General features: G+C 40.6%; 1 protein-coding gene and 1 long non-coding RNA gene across 5 annotated transcripts in view; one reads left to right on the top strand and one right to left on the bottom strand.

The window, feature by feature from the left end:
- LOC141422615 (uncharacterized) overlaps positions 1-950 on the bottom strand; it is a 246,958-nt gene extending 246,008 nt beyond the window's left edge. Inside the window, exon 1 of the long non-coding RNA XR_012447326.1 lies at positions 622-950. This is a non-coding gene — a long non-coding RNA (uncharacterized lncRNA). The remainder of the gene's footprint in view (positions 1-621) is intronic.
- Satb2 (SATB homeobox 2) overlaps positions 1-19,275 on the top strand; it is a 179,035-nt gene that overhangs the window by 6,355 nt on the left and 153,405 nt on the right. For 2 of the 4 annotated variants that reach the window (XM_074071340.1, XM_074071341.1), the window contains exon 3: positions 2,524-2,751. The exons of 1 other annotated variant lie outside the window; for it this stretch is intronic. In XM_074071340.1, the coding sequence (XP_073927441.1) occupies positions 2,583-2,751 (169 nt within the window). In that variant the 5' untranslated portion in view covers positions 2,524-2,582. Of the gene's footprint in view, positions 1-1,143; positions 1,297-2,523; positions 2,752-19,275 lie in introns of those variants that run through there. One more of the 4 variants, XM_020151578.2, reaches the window with a different exon arrangement.

The following is a 19,275-nucleotide window of genomic DNA, read 5'->3' as shown; positions in this document are numbered from 1 at the left end:
CGCCTGCCTAGTCGCCGCCGCCTCCGCGCCGGGACGAGTGCGCCTAGGGGCTGGGCGAGGCGGCCGCGCCCTGGACTTGCCACAAGGAGGAGGACCAGACCTCTAGTCCTGGCTTCCGCCAGCGCCCAGACGCACCCACCCGCCGGCTGCGGCCACCGCCTCGAGCCCTACTAAGTCCTCTGCCATCGGTCCTTGGCCGCCCCGCGCACGCATGAGGTCCTAGCCACCCCTCTCCCACCGCCGATTCTCCCCTTCCTCCTTTTCCTTTCTCCCTTCCTCCTACCCACCCCCTCGCCTGTCCCTCTGCCTCCTCCGCAGCCCCGCCGCCTTTGGGTCGCCGCGCTCACAGCGATTGATTGATTGATGTTTAATTTCCTGCCAGGCGGGGCCCCCCTCCCTCCGCAACCTCCCCAGCCCTCCTCCCCGCCCCCCACTCCCCTCCTTCATTGCGGTGGACCAGTCTGGCTTTGGTTTAGATCCGTCCCCCCCATTCCCATCCCGAAATAACCCAGAGACTTCCCCTACCCCCACCCCAAATTATTATTTTGAAGGCGCTAGATCTGGGGACGGAAAGGGGGAGGGGGAGAAATCGGAAACCGAGGACAACCCAAAAGGACTCACTTTGCCTGATGACTCAACGCAACTAATAATCATCTCCCTCTCAGTGTGTCTTTCTCTGCGGCTTGTCAGTGAGTCCGGCTCTGGCTGCTGGCAGAGGCGGCCGAGAGGGGAGAGGCTGGAGGTGACAGCTTGGGCGGCCGCCGCGTTTTCTCCTGCGCGCGGTCCCGGGTCCCTGCGCCTTCTCGGCTCTTGGTGGCACCGGCCCCGCGGCTCGGGCCGCGCCTCCTGGCGAGCCAGCGGCACTGCGAGCCGGCAGCCGCCGCCGCCACCGCCTGCTCCCAGTTCTCAGCCCTTTCTCTCCAGAACCGGTCTCCTTCCCGAAGGTGTGAAAGGCTCTTTCAGCCTCCTCTCTCCCCCCTCCTCCGCGTCCCTTCCCCGCCCCCTCCCCGCTCGCTCTGGTGCCCCTTTGGAGGAGTCCTCCTTTCCCTCTCCTCCTCCCTCACCGCCCCCCCCCCAACCATCATCATAACAACCATCTCCGCACCAGAAGAAGACACCCTGACCCAGGCCCTTAAACGTTAGGACCTGGGGAAGAGGAAAAGGGAAGGAGTAAAGAGAAAGGAAGACTGGGAGAACACGGCAAAGCAAAGCACCAGAAACTTTCCATCCTGGATTCTCTACTTTTGCTCCATGGACAGAGCCCCAGCCAGCCAAGTTTCAGACAGACCGTGAGCAGTAAGTACGCAGGGCGAGGGCTCCCGCGCCGCTCGGGAGTTCCCAGGAGCCCCGGCCGCTAATTTCCCTCGCCGCAGGTCTCACCGGTCGGACTGCGAAGCTGGGAAGGGAAGTGCGGGTGGATCCCTCCCTCGCAGCCCTTTCGCCCCCTCTCTGCATCTCTCACAGCGTCGCATCCCTCTTTCCCTCCTGTCTCTGCCACCCCCACCTGGTTTCCTAGACCGCGGATGATGCGGCTCCTCCCGCGGCCAAAGCGCCCGCGAGGATTCCCGGCGCACTGTGTGGTGCAGGGTTTCTGCTGCTCCCGAGTGTCAGTGACAATGAGAGCGCCGTTTCATCAGGTGTTTCCCCTCCTTCCTCGTCCCCCGCCCCCCCAAATTCTGGGGTGCTGAGACCTGCAGCTTCTGTGAGGAGTGCGCTGCCCGCCAGGAGACCTGGAGAAAAACTTTCTGGAGTGATTTTTAAAATGGGATTAATGAAGGCTGCTCCTACGCCTAAGAATTTTAATGCTTTTTGCTCTTGTGTTTTATGCCGAAGAGCTTTAAAAAAGCATTCGGGTTGGAAGAAGATAACGCTCCCAAATGATAACGCTCGTGTGATGGAGGTTATTCTGATAAAGACCTCCAAGTGTTTTCAGATGGTTATTAATGTGGAATTAGGGTTGATTATATGTAAAATGTATGTGCGTGCTTGCTCCGTAAAGGTAAAAAAAGCGGGGACTCACGGGGTGCTTTCACCAGGCCTTTGGTCCCTGCCTGGCCGCTGGGCACATCTATGGAGTGATTAATTTGGTTCTGGACTTGTGTCGATCCCTGCTCCCTCGCCGAGTGGGCGACGCATCTTTTTCTGAAGTTCTCTTCTCCCTCCCGCTACCCTGACCCCCAGACGGCTAGGGCTGTCGCATCCCAGAAGGGTTCCTGCCAGCCCTACCCCATGAATGGGCCACTTGTAGGTGCCCTGGGCGTCAACCTCCGGCCGCGCCACCCTAACTCCTAGGGAGCCGCGCCGGGGCACAGTCGCAGCACCTCACGTTCTGGGCTGCGTTCGGCCCGCGCGGTGTTAGTTAGGCTGGGACCGGCTTCCCGGCTCGGGCCGTCGGGCGGCGTGGGAGGAAGTTTGTGTGGCTGTGGCGCAGGCTCTGCCACTGGCCTGAACGTCTATCACGTGTGTGAGCGGTTTTCCCTCTTTTTTTCCCTCCCCCTTCCCTCCCCTCCGCCCCCTCCCTAGGTCCCTGCGCGTTTTATTGCGACCTGCCGGTGGGAACTTTGTCTCCGAGTCGGAGCAGCATGGAGCGGCGGAGCGAGAGCCCGTGTCTGCGGGACAGCCCCGACCGGCGGAGCGGCAGCCCCGACGTCAAGGGGCCTCCCCCGGTGAAGGTGGCCCGGCTGGAGCAGAACGGCAGCCCCATGGGAGCCCGCGGGAGGCCCAACGGCGCGGTGGCCAAGGCCGTGGGAGGTAACAGCGCGGAGCACTCGGGAGGCGCGCAGCCCTCGGCCCAGTGATAATAGCCCGGGTGTCAGGGTTCAGGTTGATTAGGAGCTGTTTCGGTGTAGGATTACAGGAAGTCAATTCCAGGTTGCCAAATAATGCCCTAGTTGCCTCTTTGCAACTGGTAGCTTCATCTCGAGTTAAAACAAGAAAGTGGTTTACCCAGAGGGTGGCATTTTTTGGGCACTTTGCCACTGTGTGCTGAGGTGTTGGCAGGTTTATGTCACAGCCAGCTAACTGTTTCTAGATTTTCCTAGAGAGCTTTTTTAGCGATTTAACTCTTTTGCTTTGCCTCTGATGATGTATTCTAGGATGAAGTTTAGGTGTTTGGCTTTGATGGGATGGTTTATAATGCCCAGGATAGTACATCAGCAATCGTGATGGTGTTGCTTTGAAGTTAGGACAGTGCTTGAAAGATAAGTGAGTGACAACAGGAATATGTCTTGCTGTCTTTCATGTGGGAAATAAAGAATCAAGGTGAATCTGTCAGGCCCTTAGAACCTTTAATGCTTCTGTTGCCTGTAAAGTTTATACACTGGCGTTGGTAACTTTGTTATGAATTATAGAACAGGGAAGATAGCAAGGTAGCTTTATTAGCTACCTCTCCCAAGAATTGAATGTTATTTAAAGAAAAACTTTTGTTGTTTTTACTACTTAAACAAGTACTTTCCTTAAACGTGATTAGGAAAAGTAGTCTTACAAAATAGAAATTTCAACATTAAAATTCTTTTGAGTTTGCATGCCAGTTGACTAGGTCTCTTTTGCATATAAAATGCACAAGTCTGCATGCAATGCAGGTTTTGTGTGTGTGATTTAAATCATTTCTTTAAATTTTTTCCTTCTAAGGTTCCCCTCCTAATATTTTCTAAAGTGATATGATTCTTTGTATTGGCCCACATGAAGTGATACAAAACCCTGGCAAAACTTGGTGATAAGCTCCCATCTCTATTCTGAATCCCTTGAGTGTATTTTGAAGTAAATACTTAACTTGAAATATTCACTCCCTTTTAAAGAGTTAAAGACATATACTTCACAAATGACACTTTTTTGTTTTTACTTATTTTGCTATTTGTTTCTTTGTGGTAGACAGGGTGGTTTGCCTTAATCCTATATATTAATCATCTCTCTCTCGAGATGCGTTCATTCTCCCAATTTTTAAAGTTGGAGAGATACTTACAAAAAAGATATTTGGCTACAGAGTGTGGCTTATGTATCTTCCCGTTTGGAGATGTGAAAATATACTTTTAACGAAGCAAAAGAAAACTCGGTAGTTCTGTGATCCTCTTTTCAAAATGTGTTGTCCTGAGACTGGTGAAATAACCTCACAGTTTTCCTGTAATCAAGTATATGCAGATGAGAAAGGAAAAGATATAGTGAAGATGGCAGGACCAAACTTGAGATGATAAAATAAGTGCTGACAATGCTTGGTTGAAAATCTTTGGAGGCAGTGTATTTTGAAAGTGGCCTTAGGAATAAGAAAAAACTTGGACTTAAAATTTCAGTTTGTTTCTGAAGCCTAACACACAATTCATCACATCAAAAGAAGTCTAAGTATTTTAGAATGTAATTGTTTATAATTGTGCCTCCCCAAAACAAGGTTGCTTTCCCCCTTTCTATATCATGTTGAAGGATGAAAGAAACAGGCCTTGTTCTGTTAACCAGGGATGCCTTCAATGTAAAACAATGGTTGCGTTTCCAATTTTTTGAAACTGTAATTCACATTTGACCACTTGCTGTAAATTTAATACAAATTAAAATTATTGTCTGCACGAACAATCATAGATTTGTTTGAATAAGCTGCTTTAGTCACTTCTCTAAGGTTTAACTTAATTTAGTTAATATCCAAGGTCTTATTAGATGCCTCTCAGGCTAAAAATAAAAATGACATTATTTTTTCGTAATGTGTACTGTTTTATAATACTTAATAGTAAACTGGTTAAAACAGTTTATATATGGTGGATTTTTAAAGACTTTTGTTTTTAAAAAAGAAAGCTTTCTTAATATAGCATAATAGGTTGTTGGAAAGAGATTATTTAGGTAACTTCAAAACAACTTAGAACATGAAATTTCAATAGTACAGAGATTTCTTATTTAATGTTAATTATTTTATGGGCTTAAGTTTATATAGTTTTCAAATGTGCATTAAGATGTCAATAATTTTATTTCTTTGTAACTTTTAACCATGTATATAGACTGGAGGAAAGCCAAGCCTTCTTAAAAATATATATTCTAATTTTTTGAAAAATGTTTAAAGTATTTTTTTAATTAGAGCTACTCTCTAATTGAAAGAATTTTTTTCTTTGAATGGAGAGTGAATATAATATACCACCTTACATCCTTTCATTTAAATTTTTGTATAAAGCAATAAATATAATAAGCATAGATAACTGTTAAAATACAGCATTGCATCATTTATTGTCATTTGCAGATATATTGCAGTTTTGTAGATATTATAAAGATGAGTACAATAAAATATGTTTGAGAAATAGAACCCACAATTTTTCTAAAAAGCTCTCATTCCCCCAAATAAGAGAAATCATTAAGCTAGTCAGTTGCTCAACAAAATAGCAGTTTATCTTACAGCTATTGATAAGCAGTGAGATGGAAGGATGTTTGAATTCATTGGTTGCAATCCTAAATTCTCTTGCTGTTCTAGTTTTGTAGAGAGGAGTTTGTTAGGCTTTTTGCTGAGAATTAAGTATTCATAAAAAAGGGAGGAACATTGTTTTAGTATCTAGATTTAACTAGCAGAAGTGGTGAATACTCTATCACAGTCTCTAAGGTTGTGTTTTATTAGGGAACTTGAAAGTTAGTGCATTGTTTACAATGTGGTTGGATTTAGAAGACTGTTAGAAACTACATCAGTTTTGCTTTTGCTATCCCACACTTTCTAGGACATTTTTGCTCCTTTTTAAATAATGTGTTTTAAAGCATGCAAGTAGTAAAATACAAGTGCTCAGATTTGTATGACAGTCCGGTTTTATGGAAGGTCCTCAGGAAGAAAAAAAAGGCTAATATCTCTTTAAAACACATATGAAGGCTGGGAGAGAGTTTAGAGCAAGCAAGAGCACCATAGTGTTGACAGTTTTATGTCCCTGCTGGGTAACATTCACTTACTAGAATTGGCGTCCCCTCTCAGCTAGTAATTCACTCCATAAGGATTTTGAAAAAGGATGATTAATGGTGGGGAAATCTATATTTGTGAAATTGTTGATTAAAACTTATAGATCTATTTGAAGTTGTGGAAAAAGAAGAGATTATTAAGGTTGATGAAAATAAGAGTAAAATGATCGTATCCCACCATTAGCATAAGTACCTAAAAACATTCTGCTATATGTAGTGCTTCAGCCCTGCAACCTACAGCCTAAAATGAAAGTGCTGCCAATCAAGTTTCCAGGGGAAAGTGAGGGCTCTGCCTTCCTCCTGGACTGCTGGAAGGTCCCCGCCAGTTGTGCTTTCACAGCAATAAATTATTGGGTTTCATTCATTGTTAACACACGCATTTTCGCTTTTTAATGTTTGGCTTGAAGAAAAACTTTCAGACAGCTTTATTTAAACTGAATGAACAGCGCTCAAATATGCCAGATGGCGTATTTGCTGATAGGAGGCATTAAACATCAGAAATCTTTTTGATATTTTTCATTTTCCTATGAATTTTTATGATTTTGTGTGTGTGGGGGGGTGTTAGATGTTCTAGCTCTTAGGAAAAAATATTTAAATATTGGGTCCATCTTAAAGAGAGATACCTGCTTTTTCTGGGAAATACGTGCTTATTTTTAAAAAATAATTTGTTTTAAAAACAGCAATTCAATTTTATTGAAAAACTGCACATTGAGGTTATCTAATAGGTAGTTTCTCCCAAAGCAGACCTGTTCTTCTTGCTACCAGGAAGCCCTTTCAAGACCATAACTGTCTTGTTGGAAGGGGAAAAAGATCATTAGGCAGTATACACTGATGTATTCAGATAGGGAAGCAAATGTGATCAAGATTGTTAGGCAGGGCTTCGTTTAGAGCTGAACATTGTCTTCAACAACAGTTACTTTAATTGTCTACATGTGGAACGTTCCTTTTAGATTATGAGTAAAAGAAATGTGGCTGGGTCAGGTGTAGACACCACAGTAGCAGTAGTGAAGAGACAGTTCACATTTGACAGGAGTACAGATATGAAACAGTATAGATATTTATATATTGAAATGTAGAAACACTTCGAAATTTAGAATTGTGACTGTCAACAAAGGAAAATGGAGAAAAGTCCATTTCTAAGGATGAACACCATTAATGTTTGTAGGAAGGACTGATAGTAGTGCCTCAAAAGAGAAAAGTGTTCCCTCTCCTGTCCACTTTTTTTTAATTTGAAGGTCTAAGATCTTTTAAATAGGAGTGAACTTAGGCTTTGGGGTCATTCAGCAAGCATGTCCTCTGTAGTTTTGCTGAGGTAGAAAAATAACCCTTCTCTAAAGTGTTTTTAGTCCTTTAGGCCTGTTATTAAAATAAAGATATACTTGGTTAAAAAAATATATGCAATGGAACATACACATTAAACAGAACATAGGGTATCCGCCCCTCGAAGTCCTGAGCATAATTGGTGTTTCAAGTAGTTTTGGAAGTCTTATGTTCCATCAGCTGAAACCCACTGGCCATTATGTATTCAAGGTCATCCTCAGAGAAGTGTGTGTGTGGTGTTGGAACTACAGGGATGTCCCTCAAGGCATCTGTCTTTTTACCCCTGAAGAAAATAAACAGTATCATTTTTTCTGGGTGTTGTAACCAGCAGAATTAGTCTGTACATCTATCCTATGTTGATTCTTTCTTCCTTAAATTTTTTTGTTCCATCTATCTATAGGGAGGGAAAACAGACTAATCATTATTTATTATATATCTAAGAATATTAATTTGAATCATTTTAAGAGTGAAGAAATCAGATTTATTCTAGGTAAGACTATGGCAATTATTTGATGCAGCTGGCAGGATAGTAAGCACTGAGGCTTGATGATTGCACGTGATAATTTTTAAAAAAATCTTTTTTTTAAAGCGTTCAGTATAGAAATAGTTATATGAACATTTTAAGACATGTTACATTAACAGGGCTAGATGAATTTCAATTTTATTATTTTCTTTGACTACATTTATCTTTTTAGAGTTTTTTGGTTCTACTGAGATAAAATCAACACAAGTTCTCACAGTAAAAAAAAAGTTTCTTAAAACTAGTAATCCTACATTAGTGCATAAACTGTGTATGTAGTTGGTTTTGTTTTCAGGAAGTCAAACTTTGTCCTACATAGCATGTAAATCATTTATATATTTTTAATTTAATAAGTAGCCTTTAAAAAACCCAATGTGACTAATGTGTAGTAACATAGTAATTTTTACTATTTTCCTTACATGAATGCTGAGATACAATGGTATTTTGGAGCATATTTAAAGATGGAGCATTTGACAAAAATTGTATGTGTAACAGTTTGTCAGTGAAAAGTGACAAGTGGGAAATGACAAATGAAATGTTGGCATCATCACTCTTTATTTTGATAAAAATGTCTCAATTTGCAGTGATATAATACTGTTTCATATTATCTCATGAGTTGTGTGAGATGCATAAGGAGAATTTAGATTTTGTGAACAGAAAATTAGCAGTTCAAACTCTCTTTTCAGAAGCTTTGGCAGGCAGCACGTGCCCCTTTCCCCTACCCCCCAAGAGTAAGAACAGCAGTGAAGTGTTGGATCTAACCCATACATTTTAACTCATTATTTTTTGGAAAAAAAAAAAAAAGCAAATAACCGAAAATGGTTTCAAGCAGGAGACCTTTATGCTTAGCTCAAAAAATGGAGAGAGTTTGCCTTTTAGTTTCCTTCTTTCCTTTATGGCAATTTGAAAATGAGTGATTCCCCTCTGGTGACTTTGATTGTATAGATCTTTTCTCTCTTCCAATCACGCCTGCTCTCCAGCATTAACTTAGGGTACCCATAAGGCGAGCTGTGAATTTCTTTTATTTTAAAGTGCAGTAGAGGTTTTGAAAATGTCTCTGTGTTAAAAATAGATCTTCATATACAAAGGATTCATCATCCTACTACTTAAGGATAATGTGATAGATATTTCAAAGTCAAAGTAGCCCTGAGTGGAATTGAGATATGAGTTAAAACAAAAGCCAGTCTAAGTCTTGCCGATTTTTTTCTTTAAAAAGCATTGATATAGCCTCTATAATGTATGCTACTTTCCACTTTTGAAAGTCACATTGCTTCTTTTACTATTACTGAGCAACCAAACATTTATTTTCTTTCACATAGAAATGAGCCCTGGTAAGCATGGCATGCCACAGTGTTTTTATGAAAATGTCCCAAGCTAGAGTTTTCAAAATCATGAAACACTAGCTATATCATTTTTTTTCAACAGAACCATTTTGCTACTTAATAATAAGTAATTTAAAAATCGTGGTGCAATCAGTATAAGTAGGTGGCAGTGAAAGGCACTAGAAATTACCTTCTACAGCTTGTGCTTCTTTCTTATATTTGCAAAGTTTTACATAACTCTAGATGTAAAAAAAATTTGTAGGAAGACATAATTTGTATAAATGTGCCTTAGCTGTATAATTATGGTGAGTGGGTTTATGGCATGTATTTTTTCTCTTTTTAATTGATGCCTATACCTTTAACTCCTAAAGCAAAACCCAAACTGAGCAACAGCAGCAACAACAAAAACCTAGTAGATGTTATAGTTACTAGTTGGAAAAATGCCTGAAATGTAAAAACAAAACATTAGTGAAAAGCATTAATAGAAATTTCAAGAATTTAAATCTTGGAAGAAAGTTCTCAGCAGCCATATTAGACTTTAGCAGGTATATTCATTAACTGTGGTTGTGATAGATTAGGATGGTAAAAACCTGTGGAGGAGTTTATTTCAATTTTAGTAGTTCTTGATACAATGACTGTCTCCTAGTGTATAAGGCAAATTTAGTTCTATCTTTGATTAGTTACTGTATTATTAGAATGGAGTTCTGTCCTAGCACAGTTGGTTACTAATCTGTAGTGTGACATAACAAAGTTCAAAAAATTGAAGGGAAGCACTGCAAGCTACTATTTATAAAAATGGATGTATTTCACACCAGAGTAACGGTTTGGTGCCCACTGATGGTTGCAGTTATTTAAATGTGCACAGAGCTCAGCGTCTTTCTTTGTTTCCTTGAAGTCTTGCACAGATAGAAAAAATAGACTCCAGCTACAGCAAATGTTTCCTAAAACACTGAGGTCTGACAGGTGATTTACAGGCCCTATTTCATCAAAACAACTTGAATTTCATCACATTTATCACAGTTACCTTTTTCGTTCTTTAAAATATATTGTTCGCCTTTTTTAAAAAAATGGTTAGAAAACAAGTATATCAGTTCTTTCATTAGTAATTGTGATTTTTTTTTTTTACACAAGAAAATATTTTCTTTGCAAAGAAAGCAAATTTGGTTAAATATCATGCCCAAGACTCCCAAGAAGAGAGCAAATACATACAGTAGATTCCCTGGTTATGCCTATATTAAAACTGCACATTTCAATTGTATTTGTTTCAAGTATTTATGCATAGAAGGAAAGGCAAAATCAATACATTTAGAAGGTTATTAGAAAAATGCATACTAAACTCTTCAAATGGCTGCATTAGAATATTATTATGATTATTATTATTTGGTTAACAGAACAAGAACTTTCTTTTGTCATAATCCAAAATGGTAACAGAGCAGCATGATAAATGTCTCTTTAAGTGTCGTAGTAAAAGAAAATGACTTGTCTTCGGAGGCAGTGGAGAGTTTATGTTGTTTTGGACCCATTTCCCAAGCAGTGATCGAAAACAGATTACAATAACAATTATACAGTCAGAAGATGCAATATCCATTTCTGCTTTAATTGAGTGAAAGAATAATAAAAACATCATTAAGAAAAATGAGGTGGACCTGTCACACAAAGTACAAATTTTTAGTCTTGGAGAACATGCAGAATAACCAGAGTGCCTTTCTCTTATTTTATAGTGTTTATTAGCTAAAATCTGTTTTGGGGAGATACCATTTGCCTCTCATCCTTCCCTGGGAAGTTCAGAGAGAAGCCCATGGGAAGTGATTGTGTGGGCATTACAACTGCTCGTTGATTTCAACAGTCTTCATACATAGTCTGACCAGTGACACCACATTTTCTTAAATTCTAGCTGGGGTATAATTAACCCTTACACCCCCCCCACCCCCTGTGGAAATGGAAATCTAAAGTAATGACTGTTTCTTTTATTATAAAGCCTTGCCAAGTAAGGGTTAGGTGTGAGCCCTAGTCTGCTGTTCTTCTTCCCCAAATCCTAACCAGGCTGAAGGGAAGAGAAAGTTGAAGCTGAATGACCAGCACACTATTTTGACTTAGCACACACTGGCTGGTGGGGGAACCTGAGTTTTTACGAATGCATATCACCAGGTAAGTACTCAGGTGACATGGACTGTCCTTTGAGAACAAGAGGCTCTGGATTCCATCTGCAGTCTTTTGAACCATTGCAGGGATAATCCTTAACTTTGCTGGGCCTGTGGCTCTCATTCCCCAGAGCTGCACCTCCAGCAACTCTGAGGGAACTGGCAGGCAGCAGCCAAGACCAGTGGCTAGTTTTCTTCACCCTGGGCTGTGTTTGTTACTGAGAAACTGTGAGCTCCTGATAACCTGGTAATGATAGTGAAATTAGACCAGTCACCTAGCTCATTGTGGGTTACTAAAACTGCAAATGCAATGGCCATCAGTGTGATTGGAGCCCAAGATTTGGACTCTGTTGACAAATTAAGGGGACAATTTGACTTGATTTGCTAAGAGTTTTCTTGGGTATAATACTTAAAAACCTTTCTATGGCTGGCAAAATGAAAGGATAAGAAAGGCAGTGTATCCTCTTGGTGGAGGTCTCATAAGTCTAGATCTGTCTCCAGCATAAAATCATCCCCTTCAGAGGGAAATTTATATCAAACAGTCCAAAAAAGCTTTTTAAAATTTTTTATTTGGTCCAGAGAGTCTAGTTAATAGTGCCTTCATTAAAATGCTTTTGTCAGCAAAGGTTTTTCACTTTTAACATCTACATAACCTAACAGTGTTGACGAATGCCGCAAGCTTTCAGGGTCTCTATTAGTGGTCCGTTTTTTGGACTTTACAACTTAAACCTGAACATTAATTCTGGGTGGAACTTGGCATAATGTCTTTTGCCTTGGAGGGAATTTTTGTTGTACAATAAAAGAAAACTTTTTTTTTCATACAGTCAGTCACTTGCTCCAGGTCCCCCCCTCCCCTGAGCAAATAGCAATTAAATAGTCAAGGTTTTTAAAAGGGCATCTTTAATCTTAAAAAAGGGGTGATTATTTTAGGTTAATTTAACAATTTTCCATTAGTTCATATTGCAAACTAGTGCTTTTGATATTAAGAAGAAAGATCTGTGAGGCTAATAAAAAAGAAGAAATAGTTTTCTTCTGTTGCTTTTTATGAAATCATTTTTGATGACCCTTAAAACTTATAGATCTTTATTAGAAGCTGAGAGACATTAAAAACTTTTTTATTTTATGTCACCTATAATTATAACACTGACTACAAGAAAGGAAATTGGAATCTCACCATGAAGTGACTAAATTTTCCACTATTAGTTATTTTGGGAAATATACTTTTATTAAATTCTTAAGGTGATCTTTTCTATATACTCATATTATGTTAAAGTTGAATTATTATAGAAATATGATTACATAGTAAGTGGGAAATTAAAAAACAAGCAAGAGAACCCTGTAAAGATGAATTGTTGTTATCTGAAAACCAGAAGGTGTTCAGGATGTCAGTGAAGGTGTCCTCTGAGAAAAGGCACTCGTAGGGCAGAGTGGGGCTATGCCAGGTTCTCCTGATGCATTGCCTAGCTTTTAGCTTTCCAGGTGTCTTCAGATAAGATTTTGTTTTTTAAGTTTGGAAAATGGGGTATTATCAGAAGACCAAAAATCCTTTATTCTTGAGAGAGTAAAGAAGGGCAAATTGTTCTCTGAATGGGAAGTTGTTACACATTTAAGACCCAGGTAAAATCACTTTACAGGGTAAATAAGGTGGTCCTAACTTTTTTTCCTTCTCAAATGAATCTCTAGGTAGTATTCAGTAAAAGTAACTCATTTATGGTCTCATTCATGTAGCAAGTTTGCGCCTTAAGCACATTTTTATGGCTAACTTATAAACCCCCCAAAACTGAGGCTTACCACTGAAAGTCTGCCAGTGCTGTCACAAAAGATCATTAGTTCCCAAGAGACTTTGAGGAGAAAAAGAACTGCAGGAAATGCCGCGACTTTAGTAACAACCATTTTGTTTCATGTATATTTTTTTGCCACCGGAGGAAAACTGGGGACCAACCTACTTGTTCAGGATCGACACTGAACACTGTTGTAGAAATGTATAGAATTCCAATTAGCACAGGGTCAGGGTATAAATGTACCCCTTTTCACACTGTTCCAAGTGGTTAGTGGAAAACAAGCTGCAAAGTAATTCCCTTGGCCCCTCAATAAAAAGATTTACAGCAAAATAATTCTCAGTCCCATAATGGGACTGTTGTAGGTTTGTGTTTGATATTTGTAAGACTGAAATACAGTCCATGTACCCAAACTAAGCATTTATTGTAAACAAGTTAACTGCCGAGAGCTTATATTCTGTCAAACATAATTATATTGAAGATTGATGTATAGCTTGAAAGTGAGGTTGAGGAGACAGTTTCTTTACGAAAGGCTTCTGAGATGCCGCTCTCTGCTTCTTTGATATAATGACTCAGTGAAGCCCTCTTCCTCACAACCAGCCTTCTATGTCTGATAAACACAGATCTGCTTGTCTCTCCTACTTCTGTTAACAAAAATACAGAGATGAACTTACATCCTTGGGAGCTGTTATGTGTAGTTTCTCGAATCATCTTCATCCACATTTGGCAGCCATGGTGCTAAGATTAAATAGCTGCTCTTTACTTCATGGGCCACGCTGCTGTGTACCCCCAAACCTGTACCTATGTCTTTAAGTTAACCCCAACCCAAAACCCTTCTCTCCTTAATGTGGAGTTTGAATAGGGGTGCTGGACTTGTCTTTTTGCTATTTTGCGTTCAGCTTGCAAGATTAAAACTGTTTGGAAACAGTAGGCTTTCAGGTGGGGGCAACACTGAGATGTTTCAGTTTGGGACTCAGAAATTATTTTCGACTTAAAGGATTATGAATTCAGGGAGTCCAGAGGAAGTGAAATCTTTTTGAGGTTGAGATGTGTGTACCTGGAATTATCCCTAGTTTTAAATACTGCAGTGTGTTCCAGGGTGTTTTGCTCTGAGGAAGGTAGAATTTTCCATTTTATTCATGTAAAAGATTTGTCACTTTTTTGTTCAGGGAATAAATCACTTTAAGCTTTAGTAGCACTTCAGTAAAAAAGTGGAATAAAATTCTTCTTTTGGCTGGGTATTAGCCTTTGGTTAACCATAGTAAAGACGAAAATAAGATTTTCAGTGTATTTCTATGCAACGACTTAACATGAACTCTTTACTTTTTTATATTAGATTTAATATTTTATTTTGGGAATTATATATTATGAAGAGAATGTCTTAGAACCATAAAGTAAAAATATTAATAATATACCAGTCTTCTCTGCTCTGTATTTCTGATTTAAGTAATTGCTGCAAATTACACAGGTAGATGTATACTTAAAATATTTCGTCTGGGAAGTGTTCCATCAGACCCCAGTTTCCCCGGGTCTGTAGCCTGGATTTTATTGACTTGATCTGAGTCACAATAATAATATCCTGTGTATTGCAAGCCAGAGATCTCAGTATCCCCTAAGGGAACTGGAGAATATACACTATGATTTTTGACTTTCTGGCTTTCCTCTCTCTCCTCCTGTTCTTTTCTCTGCCTCTTCCCAACATGAGTCCTTTCAAAGGCTTGGCGTCTCTTGCTCCTCCACAGGGATTTGTTGGATACAAGAGTGAGAGGGGTTTTCAGCCACTGGGAAAGGGTGTTGTGGTTGCCTGTCTGTTGAAGAAATCTGCATTCATTTATTTCACGGTGATACTTTCTACACTTCTATTAACTATACAGAAATGCTTTACTGTTTGAACCCTAAACAGTAGACAGTAGGATTTTCTTTATGGGAGGGAGAAAACCTTTTATTTTTCGTTATATAAACTTTACTTTTCAGTTTTTTTTATTTGATAAAAATCTTTCCACTCTCATATGATTTCCTTTGAGGTTTTGCACCAGTGTTTGATCTCAATTTTTAATAATTTTTGTGAGTTAAACTCCCCAAAGAAAACATGCTTGTGCTATGAAATATTCCCAGTAGAAGGGTGGGTAGTCTTGTCTTATTGAGAGCTGAGCTCTTGATTCCTTTATTAATTCCTTACTGGAGAATCTTAGTACAGTTAACCTTTACTTAACACTACACTGAAGAAATTAGTCAAGGATTTAAAAAAACTGTTTGCATTAGTTAAAATAACATATAGGCAGAGCTCAAAACCTGAAGTGATGAAGCAAATGTTAGAATAAAGACCGTTTTTATGGACTCCTTTTTTGATACATGGGATTCTAACTTACAAATAGCTTTTCCTGAGAGGATAATGAGAATCAAGCAAGAGGCAAATACATGTCCACATAAATACTATTTTAAAAACTGTCCTCTCAGAAACCTCCAGAAGAAAATGTTATTTAACAGGATATTGGTGGTGCATTATCCTATAGTCACTTTTAACATACCATTGCATGTCTAGACTTACTGATATGCACATTTGTAACAACTGTACAAAGAACCTTAATTTAATTTCAAACTAAGGCACATTTCGCCACATGCTATGTGGTTGAAATTTTCTGTGATATCCAAAGTTGTACCTTCTACTTTTCACCTTAAAATTATTTTTTAAAAATTCTAGGATCAGGAAACATTTTGTCTTTCTGCAGTTACTAAATTTAAAAAAGATGCTGCAGTCCCTCAGTGTAGGACAAAGGACGGACTGACAGGACCCTCCCATCCCTGGCCAAGGGGTGTGTTTTCTGAAGACCCACAATGCAGCAAGCTGCTTTGAGTCACACACCAATCCACTGAGATCCTTTGATCCTTTATGTTGATATGCCACTGTCAACACTGAACATGGATGGCCCTGTGATCTGGCAAGCTTCCCCTGGACAAAGGGGAATGAGCTCCTGAATCCACTTTTGCATATCTTTCCTAGAAAGCTGTCCTTGTCCCCTGATGCTGGATGAAGTGCAGGAGGTCCACAGTGCTTCTGACAAATTTGACAGTTGGGGAGTTTCAGGGAAAAATCCAGAATGGACACTACCCATTAATGGTGGTGACTGATATCTAACTGGAATTAACATCTTGTTCAACTGTACCAATATTTTTTTTGGGTCTGCTGTAGATCACATTTGGGCAGGGGATGTGGAGGAATGAAGACTTATCTAAAGATGGGCCTCTCCTTTGTGCCAGCAAGAGGCCTAGTGTCCTTGACACCAGGTAACTTAGTGCTGTTGGTCAGATTTCCCAGAAATAGGTCAGTCACTTTTGTTTAGATAAGTCACCACAACATGTCTCCTGTGTGCCCATGAAAACCTGGTTTGCAAACTGCCAGGCCAGTTTGATTTTGCCACTGAATTTCTGTGACCCAGGAGGCATCTCTAGAGACCCCGAGTTTATCCTTCAGCATTCGAATGTGATCGCTCAGCTAGGGGACAGGCCTGGGCCAATGGCACCAAGTTACCTTCTCTGAAAGCGAAATTCAGCCTCAGGAGCTCCATGGTAGTATCTAGTTTTACCAGAGACAGTTCAGAGAATAAAATATTTCCTAATAATCATTCCTGGTTCTCTTGAGGGAGAGGCGCCAAGAAGTTTTATTGTTGAAACTTTAGTTGGCGGGGTGGGGGGGAAGTGGGGGGGGAGGGGAGGTGGTGGTGGGGGAATTCTGATCCTGAGTTACAAACAACTAGGTCGTGGATAAACATGAAATTGAATTTCCACATGTATGGCTTGCTTTACCCTTCGTCATAATTGTAGAACTAACCCGGTGAACCACCCAGAACTTGCTGCTGTCCCATCTCTGTCTTGGCCCCTGCTTCCTCTACAGTGAGAGTTAGGGACAAAAACAACAACAAAAACAAGAGAGAGGAACCTGAAGCAGCACAGGGGAACCTTCAGAGTCCCTGGTTGACCTGTGGGCTCTTGGGTGGCTCCTTTTCACCCAATTGATACACTTCCTTCTCCCCCCAGAATTGGTGGGAAAAAAAAAAAGCTCTACTTTATTCCATTTGACTTTTATTTGGGATAAAAATGTGGGTTTGTGTGTGTGTGATGAACATATGTTCATGTGCAGCATAGTGATGTGTCTTGGTCAACAAAAGAATACAGAGGACGGTGGTTCTGTAAGGTTATGTCACCAAGTGCTTTCCTAACTCTGTTTGTGTGAGTACATGCTGTGATGTTTGTACAGAGAGGCCTAATGATGCATTTCTCAGAACATACCCATGTTGTTAAGTGAAGCATGACTGTATCTTGAGGAGATAAAGAGACCACACAGCCATTTAACAGCAAAGTGTTGTAGTATCTTTTTATCTGTTAATCTCTTTGAAATTTTTTTTTTGGTCAGCCTCTGGAGTGAGTTAGGAGGCTGGAGCGGAATGTGGAGCCTGTGGCTGCCTTAGCTCAGAAGGTTGGGTGTCTTAGAGAGATGGGACAGGGGATGGTAGGAAAGACACACTGGATCCATTTTGAAATTTTACCTGGGAGCTCAACAAGTACCCTATTCTTGTTGAGAGATACCTTATTCTTCCTTTTTGTTTCTGGTTGCAATTCATGGCACACACTTTCTTTTATTATTTTAGAGTGGGAAGAAAAGGCCAGAGGTTAATATTGGCAAGTTACTTCTGTTCTTGTCCCTGATTCAGGATAAGTATATATGTAAGAGAGAGCAAGCTGGAGAGACAGAGTGGGTGGGGAGGGAGAGAGAGGGAAGGAGGAAAAGAGAGAATGTATGAAATTACAGAGGAAGTAATTCATTTTGTTTTTCTACTGAATTTGCAATAGGAAATGATGGTCCCCCCACTCCTTTTTCTCCCAGGATTCTTAAAGACGCTGTAGAATTCGTTTTCAGTCTCTCAAAGTTGCTTGGTCTAGTATTGATTAACTGGGGTTGTAGAGTCTGGTACTTTCCTTCAGGTTTAGTTTATATAAAGAAAAGATATGAGAGGCTCCATCACAACCTTTGTAATCGTCAATTAGCCCTACGACCTTCTCAGGTGATAGAACCAGATAAAGTGCAGGCCCAAGGGCAAGGAGTAGGTTCTGTGACTGCCTTCCTTCCAGAAATGGGTGGGTTTCAAGAGCCCTTTGAAAGAGGGGAGGAGAAAGGTTGGTCTGCTATCTTGATAGACTAGCTCCTCTCATTCAGGGGGCAGGACACAGAATGCAGGTGGATCCAGAAGACAAAGGGGCTAGGGAAGAGGCTGGAGATGAGGCTTTTTCATCTTGAGTATGACCCAGTGTGATCCTTTCTTTTCTTTGTGAGTGACTGAAGAGCAGGAAACAAGTTTGGCTCTCCTCCATACCTAGCACAAAGCCTGATACCTGGTAGGTGCTCCGAAGCTGGAAGCTAAACTTACTTAACAAGCAACACAGGCCACTCTTTGGACAGAGCAGGTGGTAAAGGGTCTTTTACTAAATGACCAAGTCCTGAGACTTCTGTGGGTGAGGATTTTGGAGTATTATTTTCAAACCAGAGTACGGGATTTAGACGATTTAGGCTGAACTGTAGCTCTGCTCTTCCTACGCTGTTTCTCGGGGACGTGTTATTGATTCACTCCTGGTTTCAGTTTTTTAATTTATTAAATGAGAATAATCATGACCCCTTTACTCAGTTAATATGAGGAGAAGAAAAGGAACCTATGGTAGACCACACAATGAGCTAGATAGCGCTATGTGAAGAAGTTTATCATGTTCCTAGCTTTGGTGGAAGGTGGCTGAGTTCTGTGGAGGCCTCAGGCTGCTCATTGTTAAGGTTGAACACTAAGGCATTAGTGAGTACTTGTTCCTTCAGTCACTTTCATAGCCAGCAGAGTAGCATCTCCTGAAGACTGTAAGTGTTCTCTAAAATGAAGAGAGGGGAAAAAAGTATTTTCCTTATTAAAGAAGTTGGGTTAATATTGTTAGGGGGGAAATTGCTGCCTACAGTTTGCTTGGTGATGCAGAGAGCAAATCACATTGGATTTTGGAGTTTACCTGGGAGTGTTTAGGATCTCAAGTCTCCTGAGATCTGGAATACAGAGGAAAGATAAGTAAGGGACATTCCAAGAAATGCTCTTTACAGTCAGAATTGTCCTAGTATCAGTTTGTGATGAATTCATCCTGCAGTAGAAAAACCATTGTATGTGTTGGGATTTGGCAGATAGCTTAGAGCAGCACTGTCTGGTAGAAATATAATACAAGCCACACGTGTAATTGAAAATTTCCTGGTAGCTCCATTTAAA

This window comes from Castor canadensis, chromosome 4 (genome assembly GCF_047511655.1).
Source record: "Castor canadensis chromosome 4, mCasCan1.hap1v2, whole genome shotgun sequence".
Taxonomy (NCBI): Eukaryota; Metazoa; Chordata; class Mammalia; order Rodentia; family Castoridae; genus Castor; species Castor canadensis.
Note: the sequence above shows the minus strand (reverse complement) of the source record. Positions and strands in the feature narration are given on the sequence as shown.